At 36.9% G+C, this 13375-nt stretch overlaps 1 protein-coding gene across 1 annotated transcript in view; it reads right to left on the reverse strand.

The window, feature by feature from the left end:
• Positions 1 to 332: 332 nt before the first annotated feature.
• The window catches only part of LOC103769410 (chromosome unknown open reading frame, human C9orf84), a gene marked incomplete at both ends in the record, with an annotated part of 21215 nt that continues 8172 nt past the window's right edge, over positions 333 to 13375 (reverse strand). Inside the window, 8 exons of the mRNA XM_008936605.1 lie at positions 333 to 454; positions 1452 to 1563; positions 3380 to 3485; positions 4017 to 4195; positions 4907 to 4976; positions 6452 to 6524; positions 10684 to 10871; positions 12555 to 12662. Coding sequence (XP_008934853.1) covers positions 333 to 454; positions 1452 to 1563; positions 3380 to 3485; positions 4017 to 4195; positions 4907 to 4976; positions 6452 to 6524; positions 10684 to 10871; positions 12555 to 12662 — 958 coding nt within the window. The remainder of the gene's footprint in view (positions 455 to 1451; positions 1564 to 3379; positions 3486 to 4016; positions 4196 to 4906; positions 4977 to 6451; positions 6525 to 10683; positions 10872 to 12554; positions 12663 to 13375) is intronic.

Here is a 13375-nt window from a genome sequence, read left to right on the forward strand (position 1 = left end):
TTTATAACAAGTATTTCCCTCTTGTGTAAGACTAAAAAAGATCCTAACACATAACAAATGACATTGCTAACTATTTTTTCTGGGGTCTCCAGTGGTCACTGCTACTTCAATCATTCCAATGAGTTTTCAGTGGGAGTGTCAAGGTTTAGCATGGCAACATTGTAACTGAGCGAAAAGTTCAAAGCTTACTAAAAATATGACCTGAGAATATACATCTTTTCTAAGAGAAATGTGTTCCTACAGAGAAATTTAAAAAATCCAGAGTGTTAGCTTGTTCTTATTTTAAGTTTGTTTTACAAATACCAAGATATCAAAAGAATTTTGTAACTTACTCTAGACTCAGTCGCTCTCTGGAGTAGAAAACAATCCAGCAGCACATGTATTGGAGCGATAATGCAATAAGCTTTGACACCAGATAGTCACAGGATTTCTCATAATTTAGTTCTTCCATACTCTACCAGAAAATTAATATAAAATGTAAAAGCTAAATAAATATATTACCACGCCTGTCACAAAAACTTAAAGTATACCACTGTATTATGCTGAAGTTAGATCAAACACAAATAGAGCTAAATAATATCACGATTAATGACATGTTTGGGAGCCAGGAAAACCAGGCTGCACTCCCTGCTTTTATTCTGTTTGACCTTTAAAAAGCTGATTCACTGTTTCATGCGTCTTTTTTCCCTCTTGCAAAAAAGAAACACTGGAACTAGCATTTTAGGATGTTCCTAAGATTTCTGAGACCTTTGATAACACTAAACACTGTTACAAAGGTCTGAAGTACTTACCTAACCTATACAAGTCATACTGCACCTACACTGCACATATAAAGGACAACACCGTTAACTGCAGTAGCATTTGCAGTAGCATGTAGGCATGTTTATCTGTTTGTGCTTGCAGTACTAATTGATTATATTACTCTTCATCTATCTTTCAGTAGCAGTTCTTCCGCCTGTAAAGATGCTCTCTGTTCCTGCACACCAGAGTTTAAGTATTATACAATTGTCTAAACTGTTACTTTTTATTAGAAGTAGAGAAAACTATTCTCTACACTAATTCAGAAAACTCTCTGAAATGGGAGGCATTGACATGCATACTGGTAAGAGAATATAGTGACAGATACATTTAACTGGTTATTGCAATTTTCCTTTATACAACCCTATTTTCAAGTATGCATCCTTTAACTAAATTTAGTACAACCCAGTCTCAGGTCAAAAGTTACACTTCTGTAAAGAAAGGTAAGTACAGACATGGGAACATTTTACACTAGCCAGACTGGCACAGGCAGAATTTTTGAGTTACTGGATTTGGAAATAATTTGTGTTGTGAAACAATGCATGAATTAAATACGATTATGAGGAAGAAAAGATATTTTAGAATGCTGCAGATAAGGCCTACAAGAGACCTAACATGTAACAGAATTTGGGCATACTAGTTTCATTTTGTACCTGCAAAAAGATAGCAGTACGTTCATCTATTGTCAGCACAACATATCGATCTGTACTTCCAAAGAGCCTCAAGGAGTAACTGCTGCTCCTTTCAACAAAAGTAATGCTGTACCTGAAGAAGTAAAATCACGCTATTAAATCTCAGTTAAGTAAAATAATAAGAATTTCTTAAAGGAAACAAATAACCTACATCTCTTTATATATACACATATATATATATAAATATTTTAAATTACAGTCTATTCATACCTTGATCTTTCCCAAATGCTCAAATTCACTTTAAGACATAGTTGAAGAATACACATAAATAAAACAGTGCCTTAATGACATATTCCTGGATTAATTAGATTATGTTGCTAACCCCATAAAATATGACTTTGATATACAGCCTTTGTGTTTACAAAAAAAACCCCAAACATAATACAGAAATTAAGATAGATAAATCAAGAAAAACGGTAGATAAATCAAGATACTTAGATACTCCTTTTTGAGTAATTAAATGTATATTGTGTTTCTTGTCTTCCTTTCCCGATTGCACAACACAGGGAAAGCAAACTGAGTGAAAACTCCCTGGCTGCCACTGGTATGATCCTGAGCTCCTCTGAGTGAAGGAGGAGTGCAAGCAGCTCAGCCCCCTGGCACCACCCGCGTTAGCAAAGCGCCACCGGGCAGACCTCGCACGCTCAGGGCTCTGGGGCAGTCTTGACTGATTAGTGGTGGGGAACTTGAGGAGAGACAATTACCACACTACTTGGCCCCATCCCTAGGAAGCACACGAAGCATAAATCTCCATCTGCCAGCATTAAGCCCTCTACAAACTTTTATGGACTGTGTATTCAGACATTAACAAAAAATGTTAATTATAAGTCTTTCTGAGACTATATAGCTTTCTGCTTACCTATTTTATTATTCCATCAGTACTAAAAGGAGCTAGTGAGAAAGTATCAAAAAGCACTGCTGGCTATTTAGCTTATGGCCAGGCTGAACAAGAAAGCTGAAGAGATCAGAGTTTAGAAGAGCATGTTCAAATTCTCAATGCCAAACGTGTAAATTTTTTTTCATATTGAACCATGATTAGTTACAGCTCAAAAAATGGCTTCACAGCTGACTTGAGGATAGAGCAAGGATCAAAACTGGCTCATCCCTTCAGCCACATGGTGAAATCAAACGTGTATCTCTGGCACTGTGTTTACGAGGTGCTGCTGCTCCGTCCCTTGTTTTTTTATTTATTTCCTCCCCCTGATAAAGGGTATTTTTAGCAGTTATTTATTATTGTAGAAGCCGAATGCAAGGAAGTTATGTCAAAGAAAATAATACACATGTGCGATGTTTTACAAACATGAAAAATTTTGCAGAGGTTAAAAAATATTTAAAATAAAATGAATATTAGATCCAAATGGTATAAATAAAGTAGCTTTTGCTTTTAACTTAGCCTCTCCCAAAAGCTATGATGCGACATAAAACAAGTTTTATGTTTTACTGTTGTTTGTTTTTTTTTTTTTTTTTTTTTTTTAGCACAGCTTCTGTAGTGAAAAAAATTCAAAAGCAAATCTTATTAAGAATTTAATACAAAATCTTCCAAGCACCAAGAAGAACTAAAACAAAAAATGTTTTGGGGTAACATTATAAGTTTCAGGGATAGCAGACAATTTTAAAAGTTGTTTTGGTTAGACGTGCCAGCTCATTGTTAAAAGAAACAAGTCATCCAATTCCATTCTGTTTCCACACCTATGTGAATCTATGGAATTAAGCTATTCTCTTCAGCAGAAAAAGTATCTACTTGTCTCTTAAAATGCTAATAATGTAATTGCAGCGATTTACCTGATAGCCAAGTAGGTGGCTACTACATGATACAGTAGGACAAGACAGATGTCCTGGAAAACGTAAAATAAATAGTCATTAAGATTAAATATGTTATTTTAACTCACTTGGATTCCAAAAGTTGAAGAATATCGGGCATATTAAGAAGACCTTCAGTTGCCAGAAATACATATGGAATCTGTACCTCCAGAAGAAAGGAGCCACAGTGATTCCCTAAAACATTGTTGTGTATGTAAGATATTAGTTCCATAAGGAAAAAAAACCAAATACACGTTTAGGTGTTTAAACAGACATATCTTTTAAAAATGCACCTTTTCTCCACCCCCATTAAAATGTTTCCATAATATGTGTTGTTTTTTTTTTTTTTCAAAATTAAACCTCTTCTGAATCTCTCCGAAATTAAGCTTTCATTTATATTCCTTTAGATGTACAGCAACATTCCCTTGGGACGAGGAAGAGTGGATACAGCTTGTAGTTAACTGTAAACCACCTGTGAACTTGGCACAAGTCTTCTATCAACCAACATTTACTACTATCCTGACCAAAACCAACCTCCCACTTTAAGAAAAACACCTTCCTGTCTTGCTGTATAGATAAACCAACTCCATTTACTTAGCTTTACTCTTCATAATTTATCACTCTTTCTCTTCCACAGACACACAAATATAGTATTTTAGGGAACAGAAAATGCTTTCCTTTCATATGTCAGCCCAATTGTTTACTAGAATTCTGGAGAGCACTTACTTGTTTGCATTGTTTCAGGGAGGGTGGTTTTAAAAGTCATGTAAGTAACATTCAGATTTTTGCACAGATTTTTCCAGCAAGAGTTTTCAGAATAATCATATTCCATTACTAATGAGAAGTGTGTCCAGGGGAAGTCAGCTCCAATTTGCTGATTATGTACAATAAGACAGGAATATCTACTAAGGCTGAAAAAACCAAAATGGAACAAAAAATTAAGTTCAGTAGAATTAGCCTCAGAACAGAATAAACACATTTTTACTTTGAAGAATTATCACTGTTTAAAGTCTGTTTTTAAAGAAGTATTTACCTTTCCTGAATTTAAAATGGTAATTTCTTTTAAAATTAATTTAAAAATTAAAAGTTGTACTTCCCCCCTCCAGTTATCTACTTGTTCATATTTTCCTGCAATGTAATAATTTGTCATTATTTCTCTTATGCTCTTCGCCACTTTCTTCTAAAATGTGCAAAATAAATGTTTTTCTACACATTTTTATAAACAAGTTTTTTCTAAACATACAAAATTAAAAGTTAAAAACATCTTTTTAATTAAAATTTTCCTTATGTCCTCCCCCTCCCTTACTTCTAAAATGTGCCAAAAAAAGTTTTTCTATACATTTTTAAAACCAGTTTTTCTAAAACATGCAAAACAAAATTAAAAGTTAAAAACAACTGCATTTTTTCTGAAAGCCCCTACAAGCCTCACAACTGAGTATTTTACTAGAAGGTGGACAGAACTCTTTCCTCCCAGAAGGAACATTCAGAAGATGCATATTCTGAAATTTTTACCTCAGACTGCAAAGTCCCACGGAAATGAACAAGGGTAGCAGTGGTTTCACTCATGTTAATCCTGAGTAAATATTTTGTTCTCAAAAATCAAGAGTTTAACTTACTTGCTTATGATATCTTTATAACCTAAAAAGGTTCCTCTCTTTTCAGAATTCAAATCCATAGTTTTTAAACCTGCATAAAGAGAATTAAAACCTTAATTAAACAAATGAGCCTCTGTGGGTATGACTCAATGTACAATAGTGTGCAGCAAATGTGGAACAATACAGGATATGAAAATTCTATGCATTACACTGTCTGTCTTGATGAAGTCTTACATAATTTCAGTTTGCATTGTTCTAGTGGGTATAATGATATAGAAGCTTCCACTTTTGAACCCAAGGAAGAAGTAACAAGGAAAAGTTTCATGTCTCACAAACTCACAACCCAATTACCTTAATATAAAAAATTAAAGGAAGCATCTTTGTCCCTTTATCATTTAAATTCCTTCACACTTTCTCTACAATTCAAGTTTTACAAGTACGACTGGAAGATGTAGCTAAGAAGGGCTATTTATATAACACAAATGCCTCTCTTCAAAAGTTTGGTTAGTTGGATTGACCTGTGTTTGCAACCAGGTCTTAAGATCTTAAAACAAATAAAATACTTTTCATTTAAATATTATTAGTAAAAGCATTGTGAACATGCCTCCTCCCTTTGAAAACATTCTAAAAGACAAGCTTTCTTCTTTTAAAAACACAGGAAATGTAACTTTATTTTTAAAGGGAGAAGAACAATACAATACATGACACTGTTGATAAAGTTCAAGCAAGAAGGAGCTACAAAAATGGGTTTTAAAAAGCAATATGAAAGGAGTCAGTGGCTGGCCTTAAACACAAGTACAGGCTCAAGTATCAGTCTTCCTGAAGCATGTTTGTTTTACCAGTTGAGTCTGCGGTGCTGAACAAGCCTGTACAAAAATTACCCACAGGTTAAACTATGGTATGATGAAAGTGTTGCTTGTATCAATGGGAGGCTGGAATATTGGAAACAGCATTTTTTTCCCTTTGTGTTTAATAGATTGCTACAGGTTATGATTACACTTCTAGCAAATAAGCAAACAAGGAGAGCAACAGACGGCTAAGGGAGATCATGACCTGTACCTGACTGCTCAGTGGGGCTTGGACTAGATGACTTTTAAAAGTCCCTTCCATCTCCAAACATTCTATGATACAAGGTTTTATGTTAGGGAGCTCAGCCAAGGCTTTGAAATTGTAACTGATCTTAATAAGCTTGCAAAAAAGAAAACTTGTGATCACTGATCAGCTAAAACCAGTCTAACCAAGACAACAGATGTAATTATAATTAGGCAATGGGCTGCCCACATCTCCTTTGTGTTCTGTCAAATAAATCTCTGACTTGACAGATGAACTATCAATCTCTTGCAACAGAAAATATCATACAAGAACTCTTAATCAGGGGGCAGTAAAATTACAGGAAAGAAAAGAGGCTGATGGAAAAGTCGGGAAATGGGAAAAAACAAGAAAAGTTTATAGAAAGTTTTCTGATGAGGAGAGAAGGGCAAAACACCTACAAAAAGCATACAAACAGCAAAGCACAGATTAAACAGCCCTGTTTTTTTAAAAATACATGTAAGAATAATAACTTACCTTCTACTCTAGATAAAGTGTGAATGAGGGCAGCTTTTTCTCTCTCAGAGTCCATCCTTGTTATGATCAGTATCTAGAAGAAGACAAGTGAAAGAAACTCTAATACTGTAAAAAAGTTGTTCTTTCAGCCTGCATACATCTTCCTTTCTCCTTTCCACAGAAAACAAGAGATTAAGTACATGGCAAAAATGGAAACCTCAGAGTTTTCCAGAATGACAACCACAGAATCAAAGATTCATAGAATAGCTCAAGTTGGACAGGACCTATAAAGATCATCAAGTCCAACTGCTAAAACTAAATTATATGACTAAGGTCCCTTAAACTCCAAAGGCTTGGTGCTATGACCACTTCCCTGCAGACCCAGTTCCAGTGACCAGCCACTCTCCCAGTGAAGAACCTTGCCCTAATATCCAATCTGAATTTCCCCTGATGCAGCTTCATTCCATTTCCCCAGCTCCTATTGCTGGTCACCAAAGAGAGATCAGCACCTCCTCATCCACTGCTCTCCTTGAGGAAGTTAGAGACTGTGAGGAGGTCACCCCTCAACCTTTTCTTCTCAAAGCTGAAAAAACCAAGTGACCTCATCTGCTCCTGTTAAGTCTTGCCCTTGAGGCCCTTCTACCATCCTGATTGCCCTTCTCTGGACACATGCGAATAGTTTTATGTCCTTCATGTACTGAGGTTGGCACCCAAAACTGCACACAGGACTTGAGGTGGGGCCACAACACTGCAGTTTAGGGTGAGACCATCACGTCCCTCAACTGGCTAGCTGTGGTGTGCTTGATGAACCCCAGGACATGGTTGGCCATTTTGGCTGTCAAAGCACACTGCTGACTCATATTCAACTTGCCATCAATCCAGACCCCCAGATCTCTTTTTGCAGGGCTGCTTTCCATCCTTTTGTCCTCAGGTTGGTATGCACAACCAGGAATACCCAATTGCAGATGAAGAATCTGTCACTGACTCTTGTTAAATCTCATACGCTCGGTGATTGCCCAGCTCTCTAGTCTATCCAGACCTCTCTATAAGGCCTCTATGCCCTCAAGGGAGTCCACAGCTCTTCCTAATTCAGAATCATCAGCAAACTCGCTCAGTGTACATCCAGCTCCCACACCCAGATCATTTATAAAAGCACTGAAGAGCACTGGTGCTAAAACTGAGCGCCAGGGAATCCCACTGGTGACTGGATGCCAGACTGATGTAAACCCGTTTACTGTAACTCTTTGAGCTTAACCCATCAGGAATTGTCCACCCAATGCATTATGGACTTTTTTAGACATGTGCTGGACATTTTGTACAGAAGGGTACTGTGAGAAACAGTGTCAGAAGCTTTGCTACAAACCCAGAAAACCACATCTATTGGCTTCCCTTGGTCAACTAGGCCAGTGACCTTCTTATAAAAGGAAATTAGGTTAGCTAAGCAGAAATTTCCCCTCGTGAACCCATGCTGTCTATGGCAAACAACTGCATTGTCTCTCTAATATTTTTCAGTAACTCCCAGAATAACCTTTTCCATAATTTTAGCAGGCACTGAAGTGAGACTGACAGGCCTGTAATTAACCATCACCTTCCTTCTTGCCCTTCTTGAAAACTGGGGCAACACTTGCCAGCTTCAGTCAACTGGGATATCTCCAGACTCCCAAGACAGTTTTCAAACAATGGAAAGAGGTCCCATGATGACATTGGCTCTTTCACTACCCTGGGATTAATCCCATAGATTTACGCATATCCAGATGGAGTGGCAAGTCTTGAACAAATTCATGGTCAGCTGGGAATTTGTCACTCCCCCAGTGATGGTCTCCCAGCACAGGGCTCCAAGGGACCCAGAATCCATCACTGGTGTTGAAGACAGAGGTTAAGAAGGCCTTAAATGTCTCCACGTCTATGCCCCTGTTTGTGAGGTGATGGACCTCACCAAGCAACAGACCAATTCTATCTCTGATTCTCCTTTTGCTGTTCACATATTTAAATGAGTCCATTTTGTGAGTGTTTGCAGTGGTGGCCACCTTGAACTCCAGTTGAGCTTTGGCCACATTAATTTTCCCCCTACAGGGGTGAACAGCATCTCTGTAGTCTTCCCATGTCACCTGTCCTTGCTTTCAATGTCCACATGCTTTCCTTTTCTGCCTAAGTTCTAGAAGAAGATCCCTGCTCAGCCAAACTGGCCTTCTGCCCTGCTTGCTTGACTTCTGACATTTTGGAATTGCCTGCTCCTGCACATTTAAGAGATGGCTCATAAAAAGTGACCAGCAGTCCTGGACCCTAATACCTTTAAAAGCAGATTCCCAGGGGACCTTACTAACTAGCTCCTTCAGCAGTCCCAAGTCTGATCTCTTCATATCCAGAATGAAAGTCTTCCTCACAGTTTTATCACCAACAGCTTGAAACTCAGGTGAGTATGTGCATTATTACAAGACTTGCAGAAGCAATATGATAGAAGACATCAGTATTGGAATTCAGCTTTATGAACAAAGCTGTTATAAAAGAAACATTAAACTGGCATATTTGATTCAAAGTAAAAATGCTATTTAAAGATATTTTCTAAAGACATTACACCACATTATTGCTGTCATACTAGACAGATAAATGTTGTCACATTAGAGGCATTATCCCTATGGAGGAAAAAACTTAAACTGAAGATATCTAGAATTCAGCCTGCAAAATGGTGGTGTACTGGAGGGAGATACCAGATGTACTGCTGAACTAATTAGAAAGATTTTCCATACCATAGATGGAGTAAACTGAAGTGTTCCTGCCAGAGATCACTTATCTCTAAGACTCACTAAACACTGCTTACGATGAAAATGTCAAAAAGCATTAGAATCTATCAAACTGACATAGTTTTAAAAAGAATGCACTCCTAGAGGTGTTTACCTTGTCCACCATTTCAGCTGATACAAACTGAACTTTTGCTAGTATGTAAAGAAGTATATAAAGAAGAATATGTACACTCATACAGGATTTACATCATGCTTTCAGAAAGGATGATCTCTGAACCTTTATGCCACTGCACAGACACTTTTCATGGTGCATACAAGATTTTCAAGGAGGCATATGGCATTGTCTAACTCTAAGGAGTTACAGATGCTATATAATTACATACATAAACTTCAATAGAGTGTGAGATCTCGTCAGAAAAGAACTTCTGGATATCCATCAGCCTGACAAGCTTAAACAAATTTCCCTTTCCATACTGTTGGTGCACAGAACAGGCACCAGACAACCCACTGGCTCCTTCCAAAGCAGTTTTGCAAACTTGCATTTTAAAATGTAGACCTGTTTTTTCACACAATACAGCAGTGTACTTATTACATGCTGTTGGACATTTTAGTCATGTTCCATCTAATCCTAAGTATAAAAGATAATGAAAAAAAGAGTTCAGTTTATCTATTTCACTTGCAATTTCTTGCTTACCAAGGAAAAGACCCATTACAATCCTGCATTAGTAACGTTTTTGGCTAATAAAAGCGTAATCAGATTATTATATTTCACATCATATTAACTGATTCTGATGTGATGTGGTAGAAAAGGAAACGGCATTTTCAGTACAGTTTTTACTTATTAAAACCAAAATACTCCTTCTGCCTGTTTTCACTCATTGAAACCTGCCTTTGTTTTCAATGAGTGAGACCTTAGGGAAAAGTAAACAATCTTTTAATTGTGAATAAAATCACATATATTTTTATATTGCACAGGTATGCCTGCATGACCTTAAGTTTAAGTCAAGCAAGCAAGCAAAACCTTAAGAGTTATAGTTAAAAATTTTAAAAATCTTATCTAGTGATGCTGAGAAGCAAAATTGTTACTGAGTTGTCATTAAGGTGAGAAAGTTGTCACGTCCCCTAGTACAGCATAATCCTAATATCACAAATGTAACAAAAATTTGTCACTCTCAAAATAAGAAAATTATGCTGAAGTCATCTTAGACAGTCTACTGCAGGACAGAAACCGAGACAATCAATAACATTTTGTTTTGGTTGCCTCATTCCTGTTTTAAATTCTAAAAGGGTGTGCAATAAGCTGTTACATTTTTCTTCTCAGGAAAGGAAGTGATGCTTCTCATCAAGATCGTATACTTTATGCTAGCCTCATTTAACAAATGCTGTGAGTGGGAAAGGTAATTAATTATAAGGCTTTTTCTCCACAAACCAACTCTTGTTGAAAGACAGATTTATAATTAGTCACATAGTTTGGAGTTTTGTTTGCTTAGAGAAATTGTTTATATTGTTAACCTTAACATTGTGTTCCTCTCCGTAACACTTCATCCAACTTAACATTTGAGACTGAAGCTCTGTTATTTTGGGATTTGTTTCTTGCTTTTTCTGGCTGCTATATTGTACAATCTTCAACTGCCTCCAGATGTTATTCAAACAGGATTCTAAGATGTTCTTATAGATATCCTTTGCCTTGGACAAATAAACTGTTAATAAAGCAACAAAAGAAGTAATTGACAAGTGACAAAAGATAACTGGCAAGGTTTGTATTTAATCTATACATAAATTTACAATTTATGTGAATGTATCTTGCACAGAAAAGATGAACATTTAATGGCTCACCAGTATGGAAGATACTGTTACTACTAATCAGGTACATGAGGGGCCTTTACAAAACTGCTGTGTCTGGTATGTGGCTCCAGCTGGAATTTCAGAACATTGCATTCTATAGCTGCAAACACCAGCTGCAGTGCTGTTATGTTTAACTAGTCTATAGGGCTTATACTAAATAACAACTTTATTTATATTTCCACTGTCCAAAGCTTTATTTGTCCTGTGTTTTCACCACCCTTCATATTAGCACAACTATTCCTCAAGACTGAATGATGTGTTTTGTATATAAATGGTGAAAAATGCCGGAGTTATTTGAAAATGCATAAAGAAAAAAATTACATGTAAGATAACTATGTGATTAATCACACACCACACCACAACATTACAACAGTAAGAACTACAGGGCCTACTTAGTAGCTGGAACAATTTTCTAAGTATTTTGTCCCATCCTTTTTTGCTTGTGTAGTTTCCTGTGTGAAGTGTTGCTGGGATCTGGAAGGACAGGTGCTGCCCAATTTTGAAATATTATCCAGGAGTGCTTTTGCTACAACATAAGAGAAGAGGAAGCATTTCTCATCTGTTTTGCTGCCATCCTCCTACGTTACTTATAGTAACTGCAGAAAATGATTCTGCTTAGGGCTCTACTTATATACAGTTTGCCTTATGACAGATGTTTTCCATTTCACATCAATTTTAAGGAAACATCCTCCACTAAGGATAATTCAGAGTGACTGAAGCTAGATGCTCTGAACCCTTTTATCTCCTGTAGAGACAGAGGGAGTGACTGACTGACTGACTTTTGTAAGGCACTCCAAAATCTGACTTCAGCTCCTTATGGATCTGTTATGACAGATCTGTCTGGAAATCCACAATACACAGCTTTCAGAAATTGGCAAGCATGGCATTATCATTTCAGGCGTAACACTGCCTTACAGCAGTTTTCATATTCCAAATCTGAACAGCATAACACCAGAGAAGCTCAAAAAAAGGTTCTGTGTGGATCCAGTGCTAAGAACTGGACTGTAATTTCAAACTCCCTGCCTTGTGATGTGTTTGATAATATTTCAGATTTTGCTTAAAATGCCCTCAGTTTTAAGTACCTTGTTTCCAAGGAGCCTAAAATACTTGTTAGGTGGGTAGTGTTCCACACTAGTAGGTGGTGACTGTAAACAACAAAAGACCTACCATTTTGCACGCTTATCAGATTCCACATGAAGAGATTTCAATGAAAATTTCTCATTCTGAGGTACAAGACAATACATTATGTACGTGGAAGTTCAAATAAGTATTTCTTAGGCAAATCCATGTAATAACATGAACAGTGGTGTATTAGTCATGAACTGAGCATATACACCACCAAAGCAAAATCTGTAGTGAATTATATTCCAACAATGGAATAGAAATAAGGAAGCAACGTGGGCTGAGTAACATATGGAAGCTGTGCTGGAGGTATACTGATGGCAAGGAATCACAGCCTACAAACATGAAGAACAGACTGCAGAACACACATAATGCATTCACTTTCTGAGTATCACGATTCACTACTGAAAACAAACCTAGTGCTGTGTCCAAGCCACATGTTAACAGAAGATCTCGAACTGTAACCAGCAGGTGCACTAAAGCAGCATGTCTGAACTGCATGATCTCCTTCTCATCTATTTTACCTTTAGAAATAGAAGAGTCAGGTATTGTCTGCATAAGATGTTAGAAACCACGCTATACATACAAAATCAATTTAAAAGATCTTGGCATCTCATAATAATAATTTTCGTTAAACACACTTAGACATAATCTTGAAAGGTCGAGTAGTGTTGGCAAACAGCTTATGATATGGTGTAACTTCTCCCATGTCATCTGATCCAGGCAAGTGGCACACAGGGAAGTGGTTTTGAAATGTATGTAAGGACAGATGTTGCTTGCTGGAGGAGGGGATAAGTGATCCTAGATGTGCCATTAAATCCACACTGACTTACTGATATTAACAAGGTAATCTTTAAATATACATGGAAACTGATAGCTTTTCCATCTTTTGGTCCATCAAACAAGCCCAGCTGTTCACACTATTATTCCCTCATCCAACTAGTCAAATCAGTAAATTTTTCAATGGCACTGCAACTTCATCTAAACCAATTTCCAAACATTTCAGAACTCTTTCCAAGAAATCAAAATGGCAGATTATCCATTAATCGATAAGCAATTTGAATGTAATGATAAGCTCAAATTGAGCTTTACACAGAACCTTTTCAACCCATTTTAGGCTATAAAAGCCACATTCTTTATGGTAAATGATTTGGACCCAGCTAGTCCTCACACATATCATGACAAAAATTCGTATTGTCTTCCAATAATTATCCATCTAGAGTCTTAACTTCTGATA

The sequence above is a fragment of the Merops nubicus genome, unplaced genomic scaffold (genome assembly GCF_000691845.1).
Source record: "Merops nubicus isolate BGI_N331 unplaced genomic scaffold, ASM69184v1 scaffold8830, whole genome shotgun sequence".
Taxonomy (NCBI): domain Eukaryota; kingdom Metazoa; phylum Chordata; class Aves; order Coraciiformes; family Meropidae; genus Merops; species Merops nubicus.